This window comes from Salmo salar, chromosome 05 (assembly GCF_965601325.2).
Source record: "Salmo salar chromosome 05, fSalSal1, whole genome shotgun sequence".
Classification (NCBI taxonomy): domain Eukaryota; kingdom Metazoa; phylum Chordata; class Actinopteri; order Salmoniformes; family Salmonidae; genus Salmo; species Salmo salar.
The window spans coordinates 2518885-2535898 of record NC_138295.1 but is presented as its reverse complement, the minus strand read 5'-3'; the positions used below and the strand labels follow the sequence as shown (position 1 = coordinate 2535898).

The 17014-nt window shown below is 50.2% G+C and overlaps 1 protein-coding gene and 1 non-coding gene across 3 annotated transcripts in view; both read right to left on the bottom strand.

The window, feature by feature from the left end:
- LOC106604098 (uncharacterized) overlaps positions 1-17014 on the bottom strand; it is a 47015-nt gene that overhangs the window by 12605 nt on the left and 17396 nt on the right. Inside the window, exons 5-7 of one of the 2 annotated variants that reach the window (XM_045717804.2) lie at positions 2533-2567; positions 1616-1667; positions 752-882 (exon numbers count right to left, since the gene is read on the bottom strand). In XM_045717804.2, coding sequence (XP_045573760.2) covers positions 752-882; positions 1616-1667; positions 2533-2567 — 218 coding nt within the window. The remainder of the gene's footprint in view (positions 1-751; positions 883-1615; positions 1668-2532; positions 2568-17014) is intronic. The other variant, XM_045717805.2, reaches the window with a different exon arrangement.
- On the bottom strand, positions 1821-1894 carry trnav-uac (transfer RNA valine (anticodon UAC)). Its single transcript has one exon. It is a non-coding gene; the product is annotated as a tRNA-Val (tRNA).

Genomic DNA, 17014 nt, shown 5'->3' with positions numbered 1-17014 from the left:
ATATATGAAGTAGGTAGAGACTGTAGTAGTATATAGTATTAGTAATGTAGTAAAGTTGTAGTATTATTGTAGTAGTCACTACTCACTTCTACCTGACTATATATGAAGTAGGTAGAGACTGTAGTAGTATATAGTATTAGTAATGTAAAGTTGTAGTATTATTGTAGTAGTCACTACTCACTTCTACCTGACTATATATGAAGTAGGTAGAGACTGTAGTAGTATATAGTATTAGTAATGTAAAGTTGTAGTATTATTGTAGTAGTCACTACTCACTTCTACCTGACTATATATGAAGTAGGTAGAGACTGTAGTAGTATATAGTATTAGTAATGTAAAGTTGTAGTATTATTGTAGTAGTCACTACTCACTTCTACCTGACTATATATGAAGTAGGTAGAGACTGTAGTAGTATATAGTATTAGTAATGTAAAGTTGTAGTATTATTGTAGTAGTCACTACTCACTTCTACCTGACTATATATGAAGTAGGTAGAGACTGTAGTAGTATATAGTATTAGTAATGTAAAGTTGTAGTATTATTGTAGTAGTCACTACTCACTTCTACCTGACTATATATGAAGTAGGTAGAGACTGTAGTAGTATATAGTATTAGTAATGTAAAGTTGTAGTATTATTGTAGTAGTCACTACTCACTTCTACCTGACTATATATGAAGTAGGTAGAGACTGTAGTAGTATATAGTATTAGTAATGTAAAGTTGTAGTATTATTGTAGTAGTCACTACTCACTTCTACCTGACTATATATGAAGTAGATGCCGTCTAGCAGGACCTCCAGTTGTCCGGAGCGAGAGTGCATCTTGAAGACACGGTGGTGGATCGACACCATCTTCCAGTTCCTCAAAACACCTTCAGACAGGTCTAGACAAAGACATCAATCAATCAATCAATCAATATATCAATCAATATCAATCAATCAATCAATCAATCAATCAATATATCAATCAAATCAATCAATCAATATATCAATCAATCAATATATCAATCAATCCAATCAATCAATATATCAATCAATATCAAACAATATATCAATCAAATCAATATATCAATCAATCAATATATCAATCAATATATCAATCAATATCAATCAATCAAATCAATCAATCAATATATCAATCAATATCAATCAATCAATATCAAACAATATATAAATCAATCAATATATCAATCAATCAATCAATCAATCAATCAATCAATATATCAATCAATATCAATCAATCAATATATCAATCAATATATCAATCAATATATCAATCAATATCTAAATCAATCAATATATCAATCAATCAATCAATCAATCAATCAATCAATCAATCAATCAATCAATATATCAATCAATCAATATATCAATCAATCAATATATCAATCAATATCAATCAATCAATATATCAATCAATCAATATATCAATCAATATCAATCAATCAATAAATCAATCAATATATCAATCAATCAATATATCAATCAATCAATATATCAATCAATCATGGGGGAAAGGCAGTCAAAACACCCAGAGTACCTCTGAACAGGAGTAAATTCACAGCTACAGTATTTGAAGGTAGATAAACCGTGGTGTTATCTACAATGGACACTTACCCTCCTTGACCTGTATGGTGGTTTCCTGTCCTTGTAGATGGACCACGGCAGGCTGCAACACACATCACATACATCTAGTCAGGCGACTGGAGCTCATCCGACCCTCAACCTCCAGTACGGTTTAGTAGAACACAAAGAACTTGTAGATGCACCATTTTACATTTTAGTCATTTAGCAGACGCTCTTATCCAGACTTATCCGTACTGGTCCCCCGTGGGAATCGAACCCACAACCCTGGCGTTGTAAACACCATGCTCTACCAACTGAGCTACACGGGACACTGCTGTACCACAGCAGGCCGCGACACACAGCAGGCCGCGACACACAGCAGGCCGCGACACACAGCAGGCCGCGACACACAGCAGGCCGCGACACACAGCAGGCCGCGACACACAGCAGGCTGCAGGCTGCGACACACAGCAGGCTGCAGGCTGCGACACACAGCAGGCTGCAGGCTGCGACACACAGCAGGCTGCAGGCTGCGACACACAGCAGGCTGCAACACACAGCAGGCTGCGACACACAGCAGGCTGCGACACACAGCAGGCCGCGCCACACAGCAGGCTGCAGGCCGCGACACACAGCAGGCTGCAGGCCGCGACACACAGCAGGCTGCAGGCCGCGACACACAGCAGGCCGCGACACACAGCAGGCCGCGACACACAGCAGGCCGCGACACACAGCAGGCCGCGACACACAGCAGGCCGCGACACACAGCAGGCCGCGACACACAGCAGGCCACAACACACAGCAGGCCACAACACACAGCAGGCTGCAGGCTGCAACAAACAGTAGATAATTTCTAAATCAGTCTTTAGGAGCACAGCGTTACTCCAACCTTCATCGTTTTTCAGTACAATAATAAGTCGTGTAATAAATGTGTTGTAAAACGTTTGTTTAAAGATGAAATACTCTACCTGGAGATCTCTTGTTTTGGTTTTATCGACGACTCCTGTAACAGATAGAGATCAGATCCTGGATCAGTTCCTAACTCTTTAACTTTGTCCCAAATGGCACCCTATTCCCTTTACAGTGCACTACATTTGACCAGGGCCACAACAAAAGTAATGCACTACACAGGGTTCCATTTGGGACGCCACCACCCAGCCCCCCCCCCTAACCCCAACTTCAGGCAGGAGAACAAAAGGATAAAAAGTGATCTAAACTAGGGCTGTGGCGGCCATGTTGTCAGCAAGGGGACCGTTAAATAACATGAACACATTCAGCATCTCCTGGCTTCCACACACAGCACTACAAACCACTGATGCAGACCTTTGGAACATCCACATTTTATAAAAGTCTAATAAATCTATGTAATATATAGTCTACACCTTCACAATAAATCCCTGATTTATTTTAGACAGGTCTAAAGAAACATGATATGAAGAAAATGTAGTCTATTTCAGAAGAACAGAATAGCATCCTCTGAGTTGTCCTGATGTTAGGTCCTGATGTGGCTGTGGGCTACACTAGTTCATTTAGCAGGTCCTGATGTGGCTGTGGGGCTACACTAGTTCATTTAGCAGGTCCTGATGTGGCTGTGGGGCTACACTAGTTCATTTAGCAGGTCCTGATGTGGCTGTGGGGCTACACTAGTTCATTTAGCAGGTCCTGATGTGGCTGTGGACTACACTAGTTCATTTAGCAGGTCCTGATGTGGCTGTGGGCTACACTAGTTCATTTAGCAGGTCCTGATGTGGCTGTGGGGCTACACTAGTTCATTTAGCAGGTCCTGATGTGGCTGTGGGCTACACTAGTTCATTTAGCAGGTCCTGATGTGGCTGTGGGCTACACTAGTTCATTTAGCAGGTCCTGATGTGGCTGTGGGGCGACACTAGTTCATTTAGCAGGTCCTGATGTGGCTGTGCCATATGGCTGTGGGCTACACTAGTTCATTTAGCAGGTCCTGATGTGGCTGTGGGCTACACTAGTTCATTTAGCAGGTCCTGATGTGGCTGTGGGGCGACACTAGTTCATTTAGCAGGTCCTGATGTGGCTGTGGGGCTACACTAGTTCATTTAGCAGGTCCTGATGTGGCTGTGGGGCTACACTAGTTCATTTAGCAGGTCCTGATGTGGCTGTGGGGCTAGACTAGTTCATTTAGCAGGTCCTGATGTGGCTGTGGGACTACACTAGTTCATTTAGCAGGTCCTGATGTGGCTGTGGGCGACACTAGTTCATTTAGCAGGTCCTGATGTGGCTGTGGGGCTACACTAGTTAATTTAGCAGGTCCTGATGTGGCTGTGGACTACACTAGTTCATTTAGCAGGTCCTGATGTGGCTATGCCATATGGCTGTGGGCTACACTAGTTCATTTAGCAGGTCCTGATGTGGCTGTGGGGCGACACTAGTTCATTTAGCAGGTCCTGATGTGGCTGTGGGGCTACACTAGTTCATTTAGCAGGTCCTGATGTGGCTGTGGACTACACTAGTTCATTTAGCAGGTCCTGATGTGGCTGTGGGCTACACTAGTTCATTTAGCAGGTCCTGATGTGGCTGTGGGCTACACTAGTTCATTTAGCAGGTCCTGATGTGGCTGTGGGGCGACACTAGTTCATTTAGCAGGTCCTGATGTGGCTGTGGGGCTACACTAGTTCATTTAGCAGGTCCTGATGTGGCTGTGGACTACACTAGTTCATTTAGCAGGTCCTGATGTGGCTGTGGGGCTACAGCTAGCGGTCCTGGGGCGGGGGCGACCTGTTCAGCAGGTCCTGATGTGGCTGTGGGCGACACTAGTTCATTTAGCAGGTCCTGATGTGGCTGTGGGGCTACACTAGTTCATTTAGCAGGTCCTGATGTGGCTGTGGGGCTACACTAGTTCATTTAGCAGGTCCTGATGTGGCTGTGGGGCTACACTAGTTCATTTAGCAGGTCCTGATGTGGCTGTGGGGCGACACTAGTTCATTTAGCAGGTCCTGATGTGGCTGTGGGCTACACTAGTTCATTTAGCAGGTCCTGATGTGGCTGTGGGGCTACACTAGTTCATTTAGCAGGTCCTGATGTGGCTGTGGGGCTACACTAGTTCATTTAGCAGGTCCTGATGTGGCTGTGGGGCTACACTAGTTCATTTAGCAGGTCCTGATGTGGCTGTGGGGCTACACTAGTTCATTTAGCAGGTCCTGATATGGCTGTGCCATATGGCTGTGGGCTACACTAGTTCATTTAGCAGGTCCTGATGTGGCTGTGGGGCTACACTAGTTAATTTAGCAGGTCCTGATGTGGCTGTGGGCGACACTAGTTCATTTAGCAGGTCCTGATGTGGCTGTGCCATATGGCTGTGGGGCTACACTAGTTCATTTAGCAGGTCCTGATGTGGCTGTGGGCTACACTAGTTCATTTAGCAGGTCCTGATGTGGCTGTGGGGCTACACTAGTTCATTTAGCAGGTCCTGATGTGGCTGTGGGGCTACACTAGTTCATTTAGCAGGTCCTGATGTGGCTGTGGGGCTACACTAGTTCATTTAGCAGGTCCTGATGTGGCTGTGGGGCTACACTAGTTCATTTAGCAGGTCCTGATGTGGCTGTGGGCGACACTAGTTCATTTAGCAGGTCCTGATGTGGCTGTGGGCGACACTAGTTCATTTATCAGGTCCTGATGTGGCTGTGGGCGACACTAGTTCATTTAGCAGGTCCTGATGTGGCTGTGGGCGACACTAGTTCATTTAGCAGGTCCTGATGTGGCTGTGGGCTACACTAGTTAATTTAGCAGGTCCTGATGTGGCTGTGGGCTACACTAGTTAATTTAGCAGGTCCTGATGTGGCTGTGGGCTACACTAGTTCATTTAGCAGGTCCTGATGTGGCTGTGGGGCTACACTAGTTCATTTAGCAGGTCCTGATGTGGCTGTGGGCTACACTAGTTCATTTAGCAGGTCCTGATGTGGCTGTGGGGCTACACTAGTTCATTTAGCAGGTCCTGATGTGGCTGTGGGCGACACTAGTTCATTTAGCAGGTCCTGATGTGGCTGTGGGGCGACACTAGTTCATTTAGCAGGTCCTGATGTGGCTGTGGGGCGACACTAGTTCATTTAGCAGGTCCTGATGTGGCTGTGGGCTACACTAGTTCATTTAGCAGGTCCTGATGTGGCTGTGGGGCTACACTAGTTCATTTAGCAGGTCCTGATGTGGCTGTGGGCTACACTAGTTCATTTAGCAGGTCCTGATGTGGCTGTGGGCTACACTAGTTCATTTAGCAGGTCCTGATGTGGCTGTGGGGCTACACTAGTTCATTTAGCAGGTCCTGATGTGGCTGTGGGGCTACACTAGTTCATTTAGCAGGTCCTGATGTGGCTGTGAGGCTACACTAGTTCATTTAGCAGGTCCTGATGTGGCTGTGGGCTACACTAGTTAATTTAGCAGGTCCTGATGTGGCTGTGGGCTACACTAGTTAATTTAGCAGGTCCTGATGTGGCTGTGGGCTACACTAGTTCATTTAGCAGGTCCTGATGTGGCTGTGGGCTACACTAGTTCATTTAGCAGGTCCTGATGTGGCTGTGGGCTACACTAGTTCATTTAGCAGGTCCTGATGTGGCTGTGGGCTACACTAGTTCATTTAGCAGGTCCTGATGTGGCTGTGGGCTACACTAGTTCATTTAGCAGGTCCTGATGTGGCTGTGGGGCTACACTAGTTCATTTAGCAGGTCCTGATGTGGCTGTGGGGCTACACTAGTTCATTTAGCAGGTCCTGATGTGGCTGTGGGGCTACACTAGTTCATTTAGCAGGTCCTGATGTGGCTATGCCATATGGCTGTGGGACTACACTAGTTCATTTAGCAGGTCCTGATGTGGGCTGTGGGCGACACTAGTTCATTTAGCAGGTCCTGATGTGGCTGTGGGGCTACACTAGTTCATTTAGCAGGTCCTGATGTGGCTGTGGGGCTACACTAGTTCATTTAGCAGATCCAACAAATTAATGTGCTTCATTTAAAAAAGTTATTTGGCCACTTTAGTTGTGATACAAACCTTATTAAAACATATAGGACTATGGGCTACTAACCTTATTAAAACATATAGGACTATGGGCTACTAACCTTATTAAAACATATAGGACTATGGACTACTAACCTTATTAAAACATATAGGACTATGGACTACTAACCTTATTAAAACATATAGGACTATGGGCTACTAACCTTATTAAACATATAGGACTATGGGCTACTAACCTTATTAAAACATATAGGACTATGGGCTACTAACCTTATTAAAACATATAGGACTATGGGCTACTAACCTTATTAAAACATATAGGACTATGGGCTAGGCTACATGAGGTGTGATACTAACCTTATTAAAACATATAGGACTATGGGCTACTAACCTTATTAAACATATAGGACTATGGGCTACTAACCTTATTAAACATATAGGACTATGGGCTACTAACCTTATTAAACATATAGGACTATGGGCTACTAACCTTATTAAAACATATAGGACTATGGGCTACTAACCTTATTAAACATATAGGACTATGGGCTACTAACTTTATTAAACATATAGGACTATGGGCTACTAACCTTATTAAAACATATAGGACTATGGGCTACTAACCTTATTAAAACATATAGGACTATGGGCTAGGCTACATGAGGTGTGATACTAACCTTATTAAAACATATAGGACTATGGGCTACTAACCTTATTAAAACATATAGGACTATGGGCTACTAACCTTATTAAAACATATAGGACTATGGGCTACTAACCTTATTAAAACATATAGGACTATGGGCTACTAACCTTATTAAACATATAGGACTATGGGCTACTAACCTTATTAAACATATAGGACTATGGGCTACTAACCTTATTAAACATATAGGACTATGGGCTACTAACCTTATTAAAACATATAGGACTATGGGCTACTAACCTTATTAAACATATAGGACTATGGGCTACTAACCTTATTAAACATATAGGACTATGGGCTACTAACCTTATTAAAACATATAGGACTATGGGCTAGGCTACATGAGGTGTGATACTAACCTTATTAAAACATTTTTGACTATGGGCTACTAACCTTATTAAACATATAGGACTATGGACTACTAACCTTATTAAAACATATAGGACTATGGGCTACTAACCTTATTAAACATATAGGACTATGGGCTACTAACCTTATTAAAACATATAGGACTATGGGCTACTAACCTTATTAAAACATATAGGACTATGGGCTACTAACCTTATTAAAACATATAGGACTATGGGCTACTAACCTTATTAAAACATATAGGACTATGGGCTACTAACCTTATTAAACATATAGGACTATGGACTAGGCTACATGAGGTGTGATACTAACCTTATTAAACATATAGGACTATGGGCTACTAACCTTATTAAAACATATAGGACTATGGGCTACTAACCTTATTAAACATATAGGACTATGGGCTACTAACCTTATTAAACATATAGGACTATGGGCTACTAACCTTATTAAAACATATAGGACTATGGGCTACTAACCTTATTAAACATATAGGACTATGGGCTACTAACCTTATTAAACATATAGGACTATGGGCTACATGAGGTGTGAGACTAAAAAAGCATGCGCAACAGCTGGGCATCACTCACAAGAGATAATATATCATGATAATATATCATTCACAAGAGATAATATTTCATAATAATATATCATAATAATATATCACTCACAAGAGATAATATATAATTCACAAGAGATAATATATAATTCACAAGAGATAATATATAATTCACAAGAGATAATATATCATAATATATAATTCACAAGAGATAATATATCATAATATATCATTCACAAGAGATAATATATAATTCCCAAGAGATAATATATCAGAATAATATATCATTAGACTATCAAGTGGCTGATATTGTCACCCATCAGACTATTCTTGATGTAATATTTTCCATATACTAAATAATATATGTGTGACATTTGTTTTGATTTAGAATGGAACATTATCATGCACCTGTATCAGAACAGGGACAGGGGGGAAAATACATGTCATTATGCTCTTAACCCTGCTGCTGTGTACATTTACATTACATTTACATCATTTAGCAGACGCTCTTATCCAGAGCGACTTACAAATTGATGCATTCACCTTATGACATCGTTTCATGTTCATTAATTGTGTTCCCGGTCCGAAATGACCCCCCCCCCCCCCCCCATTATAGCTGATTATAAATCCATAATAATACATATATTATCACCTAATGTTGTGTTAAATCTTTTTATCAACTTAAGATCTTGTGAACATTACAAGTTTTGAGTTTCTATTTGCTATTTATGGCCTGTAGTCCTCATTGACCTGAGCTCGTACAACCTGTTACTGAGTAAATAAAAGTATTATGTATGGATTATTCTGACTATAACAAATACTCAGATGAAACATACTGTGCTATTTATGACAGACTACTTTGTGTCAAAGTTTAACAAGGACTCTCTCCTCCCCACCAGCGTCATGATCAAAGATATGATCAAGAGCCTCACATACAGTATATCGTTCAGTCATTGTGTTGCCACAGAATGAATTGTGATCAAGGCCTCAAAAAAGCTTTATATACCAGAGCTGCGAGGAAAAGTTCTGTATATTATTGAAACAATGTTGTGATTGTTTGTGAGAATGCCAGCAGGTGTGGTTCCCGTGAGGGTTGCCATGGAAGCCAAGAAGGGGAGTGAGGTGTGTGTGTGTGTGTGTGTGTGTGTGTGTGTGTGTGTGTGTGTGTGTGCTCAAACACACATGGGGGTCTGGGAGAGGAAGTGTGTCCATCTGATGAATGTGCATGTGCCTGAACTCAATTTTATACACTAATTGTAGTTTCACCCATTCATTTCTAATGACCGGTCATTTTTGACCGGGAACACCACAGGTGTACAAAAGTTAAATAAAACACCTAAAATTTCATGAAAATCATCAAAATGTATTTTGTGTGTTCAGATGCCCTGTGTGGACAAAGTCATGGAACCTTATGACAATCAGATTAAATGAACTACATTTTTCAGAGAGAAAACGTCGCTAAATCGGTCCAATTCGACCGGAAGGCAGCAGGAGGGTTAAATAGCGAATGGAGGACGCTTTTCCACGTGGTTTATTTTCATACCAGCCAGGTAGGCTATACTCCTGTTGTAAAGAGAAGCAATGTGCTTAATAATAGAAAAGTTGAGAAATAAATATAGTAGGCCTAGTCTATAGAAAGCTGATGGGATCCTCCTCTTTTTAATAGAGGCCATCACTCTGTTTTCTCTTACGCAATTGCACAGCCTATAGAAATGATAAAAACGGTTGGCTGTGAATGCTCTCACCCGCTATTAAAATTATGTTGACTGTGATTTAGGTTCTGACCCTCCACAGGAAGTCCGGTCAGAACAATGCTGATGCTTCTCTGGGTTCTGACCCTCCACAGGAAGTCCGGTCAGAACAACGCTGATGCTCTGGGCTGCCCTCCCGGGTCCGGTCGCCGCTGAGCCCGGCGCCCGCCACAGGAAGTCCGGTCAGAACAATGCTGATGCTTCTCTGGGTTCTGACCCTCCACAGGAAGTCCGGGTTAGGGTTGCATTTCCTCTTCACCAACACACGTTTGTATTGTAGCCCTGGATAACCTCACCTGATTCAACTCATCGAAGGCCTAAAATGATTAGTTAACAAGTTGAAATCAGGTGTGTTTGTCAGGGGGCTACAATAAACTGTACTGCTGGGAGTACTGGAGGACTGGAGCTGGGAACCACCGCTATAGGGAACAGGGTGCTGCTGGGAACCACCGCTATAGGGAACAGGGTGCTGCTGGGAACCACCGCTATAGGGAACAGGGTGCACCCTGGGAACCACCGCTATAGGGAACAGGGTGCACCCTGGGAACCACCGCTATAGGGAACAGGGTGCTGCTGGGAACCACCGCTATAGGGAACAGGGAGCTGCTGGGAACCACCGCTATAGGGAACAGGGTGCACCCTGGGAACCACCGCTATAGGGAACAGGGTGCTGCTGGGAACCACCGCTATAGGGAACAGGGTGCTGCTGGGAACCACCGCTATAGGGAACAGGGAGCTGCTGGGAACCACCGCTATAGGGAACAGGGTGCACCCTGGGAACCACCGCTATAGGGAACAGGGTGCACCCTGGGAACCACCGCTATAGGGAACAGGGTGCTGCTGGGAACCACCGCTATAGGGAACAGGGAGCTGCTGGGAACCACCGCTATAGGGAACAGGGTGCACCCTGGGAACCACCGCTATAGGGAACAGGGTGCTGCTGGGAACCACCGCTATAGGGAACAGGGTGCTGCTGGGAACCACCGCTATAGGGAACAGGGTGCTGCTGGGAACCACCGCTATAGGGAACAGGGTGCACCCTGGGAACCACCGCTATAGGGAACAGGGTGCTGCCTGGGAACCACCGCTATAGGGAACAGGGTGCACCCTGGGAACCACCGCTATAGGGAACAGGGTGCTGCTGGGAACCACCGCTATAGGGAACAGGGAGCTGCTGGGAACCACCGCTATAGGGAACAGGGTGCACCCTGGGAACCACCGCTATAGGGAACAGGGTGCTGCTGGGAACCACCGCTATAGGGAACAGGGTGCTGCTGGGAACCACCGCTATAGGGAACAGGGTGCACCCTGGGAACCACCGCTATAGGGAACAGGGTGCTGCTGGGAACCACCGCTATAGGGAACAGGGTGCACCCTGGGAACCACAGCTATAGGGAACAGGGTGCTGCTGGGAACCACCGCTATAGGGAACAGGGTGCTGCTGGGAACCACCGCTATAGGGAACAGGGTGCTGCTGGGAACCACCGCTATAGGGAACAGGGTGCTGCTGGGAACCACCGCTATAGGGAACAGGGTGCTGCTGGGAACCACCGCTATAGGGAACAGGGTGCACCCTGGGAACCACCGCTATAGGGAACAGGGTGCACCCTGGGAACCACCGCTATAGGGAACAGGGTGCTGCTGGGAACCACCGCTATAGGGAACAGGGTGCTGCTGGGAACCACCGCTATAGGGAACAGGGTGCACCCTGGGAACCACCGCTATAGGGAACAGGGTGCTGCTGGGAACCACCGCTATAGGGAACAGGGTGCCCCCTGGGAACCACCGCTATAGGGAACAGGGTGCTGCTGGGAACCACCGCTATAGGGAACAGGGTGCACCCTGGGAACCACCGCTATAGGGAACAGGGTGCTGCTGGGAACCACCGCTATAGGGAACAGGGTGCACCCTGGGAACCACCGCTATAGGGAACAGGGTGCCCCCTGGGAACCACCGCTATAGGGAACAGGGTGCCCCCTGGGAACCACCGCTATAGGGAACAGGGTGCCCGCTGGGAACCACCGCTATAGGGAACAGGGTGCTGCTGGGAACCACCGCTATAGGGAACAGGGTGCACCCTGGGAACCACCGCTATAGGGAACAGGGTGCTGCTGGGAACCACCGCTATAGGGAACAGGGTGCACCCTGGGAACCACCGCTATAGGGAACAGGGTGCACCCTGGGAACCACCGCTATAGGGAACAGGGTGCCCCCTGGGAACCACCGCTATAGGGAACAGGGTGCCCCCTGGGAACCACCGCTATAGGGAACAGGGTGCTGCTGGGAACCACCGCTATAGGGAACAGGGTGCTGCTGGGAACCACCGCTATAGGGAACAGGGTGCACCCTGGGAACCACCGCTATAGGGAACAGGGTGCTGCTGGGAACCACCGCTATAGGGAACAGGGTGCACCCTGGGAACCACAGCTATAGGGAACAGGGTGCACCCTGGGAACCACCGCTATAGGGAACAGGGTGCCCCCTGGGAACCACCGCTATAGGGAACAGGGTGCTGCTGGGAACCACCGCTATAGGGAACAGGGTGCACCCTGGGAACCACCGCTATAGGGAACAGGGTGCTGCTGGGAACCACCGCTATAGGGAACAGGGTGCACCCTGGGAACCACCGCTATAGGGAACAGGGTGCCCCCTGGGAACCACCGCTATAGGGAACAGGGTGCCCCCTGGGAACCACCGCTATAGGGAACAGGGTGCCCGCTGGGAACCACCGCTATAGGGAACAGGGTGCTGCTGGGAACCACCGCTATAGGGAACAGGGTGCACCCTGGGAACCACCGCTATAGGGAACAGGGTGCTGCTGGGAACCACCGCTATAGGGAACAGGGTGCACCCTGGGAACCACAGCTATAGGGAACAGGGTGCTGCTGGGAACCACCGCTATAGGGAACAGGGTGCTGCTGGGAACCACCGCTATAGGGAACAGGGTGCACCCTGGGAACCACCGCTATAGGGAACAGGGTGCTGCTGGGAACCACCGCTATAGGGAACAGGGGCCCTGGGAACCACCGCTATAGGGAACAGGGTGCCCCTGGGAACCACCGCTATAGGGAACAGGGTGCTGCTGGGAACCACCGCTATAGGGAACAGGGTGCTGCTGGGAACCACCGCTATAGGGAACAGGGTGCTGCTGGGAACCACCGCTATAGGGAACAGGGTGCCCCCTGGGAACCACCGCTATAGGGAACAGGGTGCCCGCTGGGAACCACCGCTATAGGGAACAGGGTGCCCGCTGGGAACCACCGCTATAGGGAACAGGGTGCCCCCTGGGAACCACCAGCTATAGGGAACAGGGTGCCCCCTGGGGAACCACCGCTATAGGGAACAGGGTGCCCCCTGGGAACCACCGCTATAGGGAACAGGGTGCCCCCTGGGAACCATCGCTATAGTGGAACAGGGTGCCCGCTGGGAACCACCGCTATAGGGAACAGGGTGCTGCTGGGAACCACCGCTATAGGGAACAGGGTGCTGCTGGGAACCACCGCTATAGGGAACAGGGTGCTGCTGGGAACCACCGGCTATAGGGAACAGGGTGCCCCCTGGGAACCACCGCTATAGGGAACAGGGTGCCCCCTGGGAACCACCGCCTATAGGGAACAGGGTGCTGCTGGGAACCACCGCTATAGGGAACAGGGTGCCCCCTGGGAACCACCGCTATAGGGAAACAGGGTGCCCCCTGGGAACCACCGCTATAGGGAACAGGGTGCCCCCTGGGAACCACCGCTATAGGGAACAGGGTGCCCCCTGGGAACCACCGCTATAGGGAACAGGGTGCCCCCTGGGAACCACCGCTATAGGGAACAGGGTGCCCCCTGGGAACCACCGCTATAGGGAACAGGGTGCCCCCTGGGAACCACCGCTATAGGGAACAGGGTGCCCCCTGGGAACCACCGCTATAGGGAACAGGGTGCCCGCTGGGAACCACCGCTATAGGGAACAGGGTGCTGCTGGGAACCACCGCTATAGGGAACAGGGTGCTGCTGGGAACCACCGCTATAGGGAACAGGGTGCTGCTGGGAACCACCGCTATAGGGAACAGGGTGCCCCCTGGGAACCACCGCTATAGGGAACAGGGTGCCCCCTGGGAACCACCGCTATAGGGAACAGGGTCGCTATAGGGAACAGGGTGCCCCTGGGAACCACCGCTATAGGGAACAGGGTGCCCCCTGGGAACCACCGCTATAGGGAACAGGGTGCTGCTGGCTATAGGGAACAGGGTGCCCCCTGGGAACCACCGCTATAGGGAACAGGGTGCCCCCTGGGAACCACCGCTATAGGGAACAGGGTGCCCCCTGGGAACCACCGCTATAGGGAACAGGGTGCCCCCTGGGAACCACCGCTATAGGGAACAGGGTGCCCCCTGGGAACCACCGCTATAGGGAACAGGGTGCCCCCTGGGAACCACCGCTATAGGGAACAGGGTGCACCCTGGGAACCACCGCTATAGGGAACAGGGTGCCCGCTGGGAACCACCGCTATAGGGAACAGGGTGCTGCTGGGAACCACCGCTATAGGGAACAGGGTGCTGCTGGGAACCACCGCTATAGGGAACAGGGTGCTGCTGGGAACCACCGCTATAGGGAACAGGGTGCTGCTGGGAACCACCGCTATAGGGAACAGGGTGCCCCCTGGGAACCACCGCTATAGGGAACAGGGTGCCCCCTGGGAACCACCGCTATAGGGAACAGGGTGCCCCCTGGGAACCACCGCTATAGGGAACAGGGTGCCCGCTGGGAACCACCGCTATAGGGAACAGGGTGCTGCTGGGAACCACCGCTATAGGGAACAGGGTGCTGCTGGGAACCACCGCTATAGGGAACAGGGTGCCCCCTGGGAACCACCGCTATAGGGAACAGGGTGCCCCCTGGGAACCACCGCTATAGGGAACAGGGTGCCCCCTGGGAACCACCGCTATAGGGAACAGGGTGCCCCCTGGGAACCACCGCTATAGGGAACAGGGTGCCCCCTGGGAACCACCGCTATAGGGAACAGGGTGCCCCCTGGGAACCACCGCTTTCGGGAACAGGGTGCCCCCTGGGAACCACCGCTATAGGGAACAGGGTGCTGCTGGGAACCACCGCTATAGGGAACAGGGTGCTGCTGGAAACCACCGCTATAGGGAACAGGGTGCCCCCTGGGAACCACCGCTATAGGGAACAGGGTGCCCCCTGGGAACCACCGCTATAGGGAACAGGGTGCCCCCTGGGAACCACCGCTATAGGGAACAGGGTGCCCCCTGGGAACCACCGCTATAGGGAACAGGGTGCCCCCTGGGAACCACCGCTATAGGGAACAGGGTGCCCCCTGGGAACCACCGCTATAGGGAACAGGGTGCTGCTGGGAACCACCGCTATAGGGAACAGGGTGCTGCTGGAAACCACCGCTATAGGGAACAGGGTGCCCGCTGGGAACCACCGCTATAGGGAACAGGGTGCTGCTGGGAACCACCGCTATAGGGAACAGGGTGCTGCTGGGAACCACCGCTATAGGGAACAGGGTGCCCCCTGGGAACCACCGCTATAGGGAACAGGGTGCCCCCTGGGAACCACCGCTATAGGGAACAGGGTGCTGCTGGGAACCACCGCTATAGGGAACAGGGTGCACCCTGGGAACCACCGCTATAGGGAACAGGGTGCCCCCTGGGAACCACCGCTATAGGGAACAGGGTGCCCCCTGGGAACCACCGCTATAGGGAACAGGGTGCCCCCTGGGAACCACCGCTATAGGGAACAGGGTGCTCGCTGGGAACCACCGCTATAGGGAACAGGGTGCTGCTGGGAACCACCGCTATAGGGAACAGGGTGCTGCTGGGAACCACCGCTATAGGGAACAGGGTGCTGCTGGGAACCACCGCTATAGGGAACAGGGTGCACCCTGGGAACCACCGCTATAGGGAACAGGGTGCACCCTGGGAACCACCGCTATAGGGAACAGGGTGCTCGCTGGGAACCACCGCTATAGGGAACAGGGTGCACCCTGGGAACCACCGCTATAGGGAACAGGGTGCCCGCTGGGAACCACCGCTATAGGGAACAGGGTGCCCCCTGGGAACCACCGCTATAGGGAACAGGGTGCCCCCTGGGAACCACCGCTATAGGGAACAGGGTGCTGCTGGGAACCACCGCTATAGGGAACAGGGTGCCCGCTGGGAACCACCGCTATAGGGAACAGGGTGCCCGCTGGGAACCACCGCTATAGGGAACAGGGTGCCCCCTGGGAACCACCGCTATAGGGAACAGGGTGCTGCTGGGAACCACCGCTATAGGGAACAGGGTGCTGCTGGGAACCACCGCTATAGGGAACAGGGTGCCCCCTGGGAACCACCGCTATAGGGAACAGGGTGCCTATAGGGAACAGGGTGCCCCCTGGGAACCACCGCTATAGGGAACAGGGTGCTGCTGTGAACCACCGCTATAGGGAACAGGGTGCTGCTGGGAACCACCGCTATAGGGAACAGGGTGCACCCTGGGAACCACAGCTATAGGGAACAGGGTGCACCCTGGGAACCACCGCTATAGGGAACAGGGTGCTGCTGGGAACCACCGCTATAGGGAACAGGGTGCCCCCTGGGAACCACCGCTATAGGGAACAGGGTGCCCCCTGGGAACCACCGCTATAGGGAACAGGGTGCACCCTGGGAACCACCGCTATAGGGAACAGGGTGCACCCTGGGAACCACAGCTATAGGGAACAGGGTGCACCCTGGGAACCACCGCTATAGGGAACAGGGTGCTGCTGGGAACCACCGCTATAGGGAACAGGGTGCCCCCTGGGAACCACCGCTATAGGGAACAGGGTGCCCCCTGGGAACCACCGCTATAGGGAACAGGGTGCACCCTGGGAACCACCGCTATAGGGAACAGGGTGCCCCCTGGGAACCACCGCTATAGGGAACAGGGTGCACCCTGGGAACCACCGCTATAGGGAACAGGGTGCTGCTGGGAACCACCGCTATAGGGAACAGGGTGCCCCCTGGGAACCACCGCTATAGGGAACAGGGTGCTGCTGGGAACCACCGCTATAGGGAACAGGGTGCTGCTGGGAACCACCGCTATAGGGAACAGGGTGCC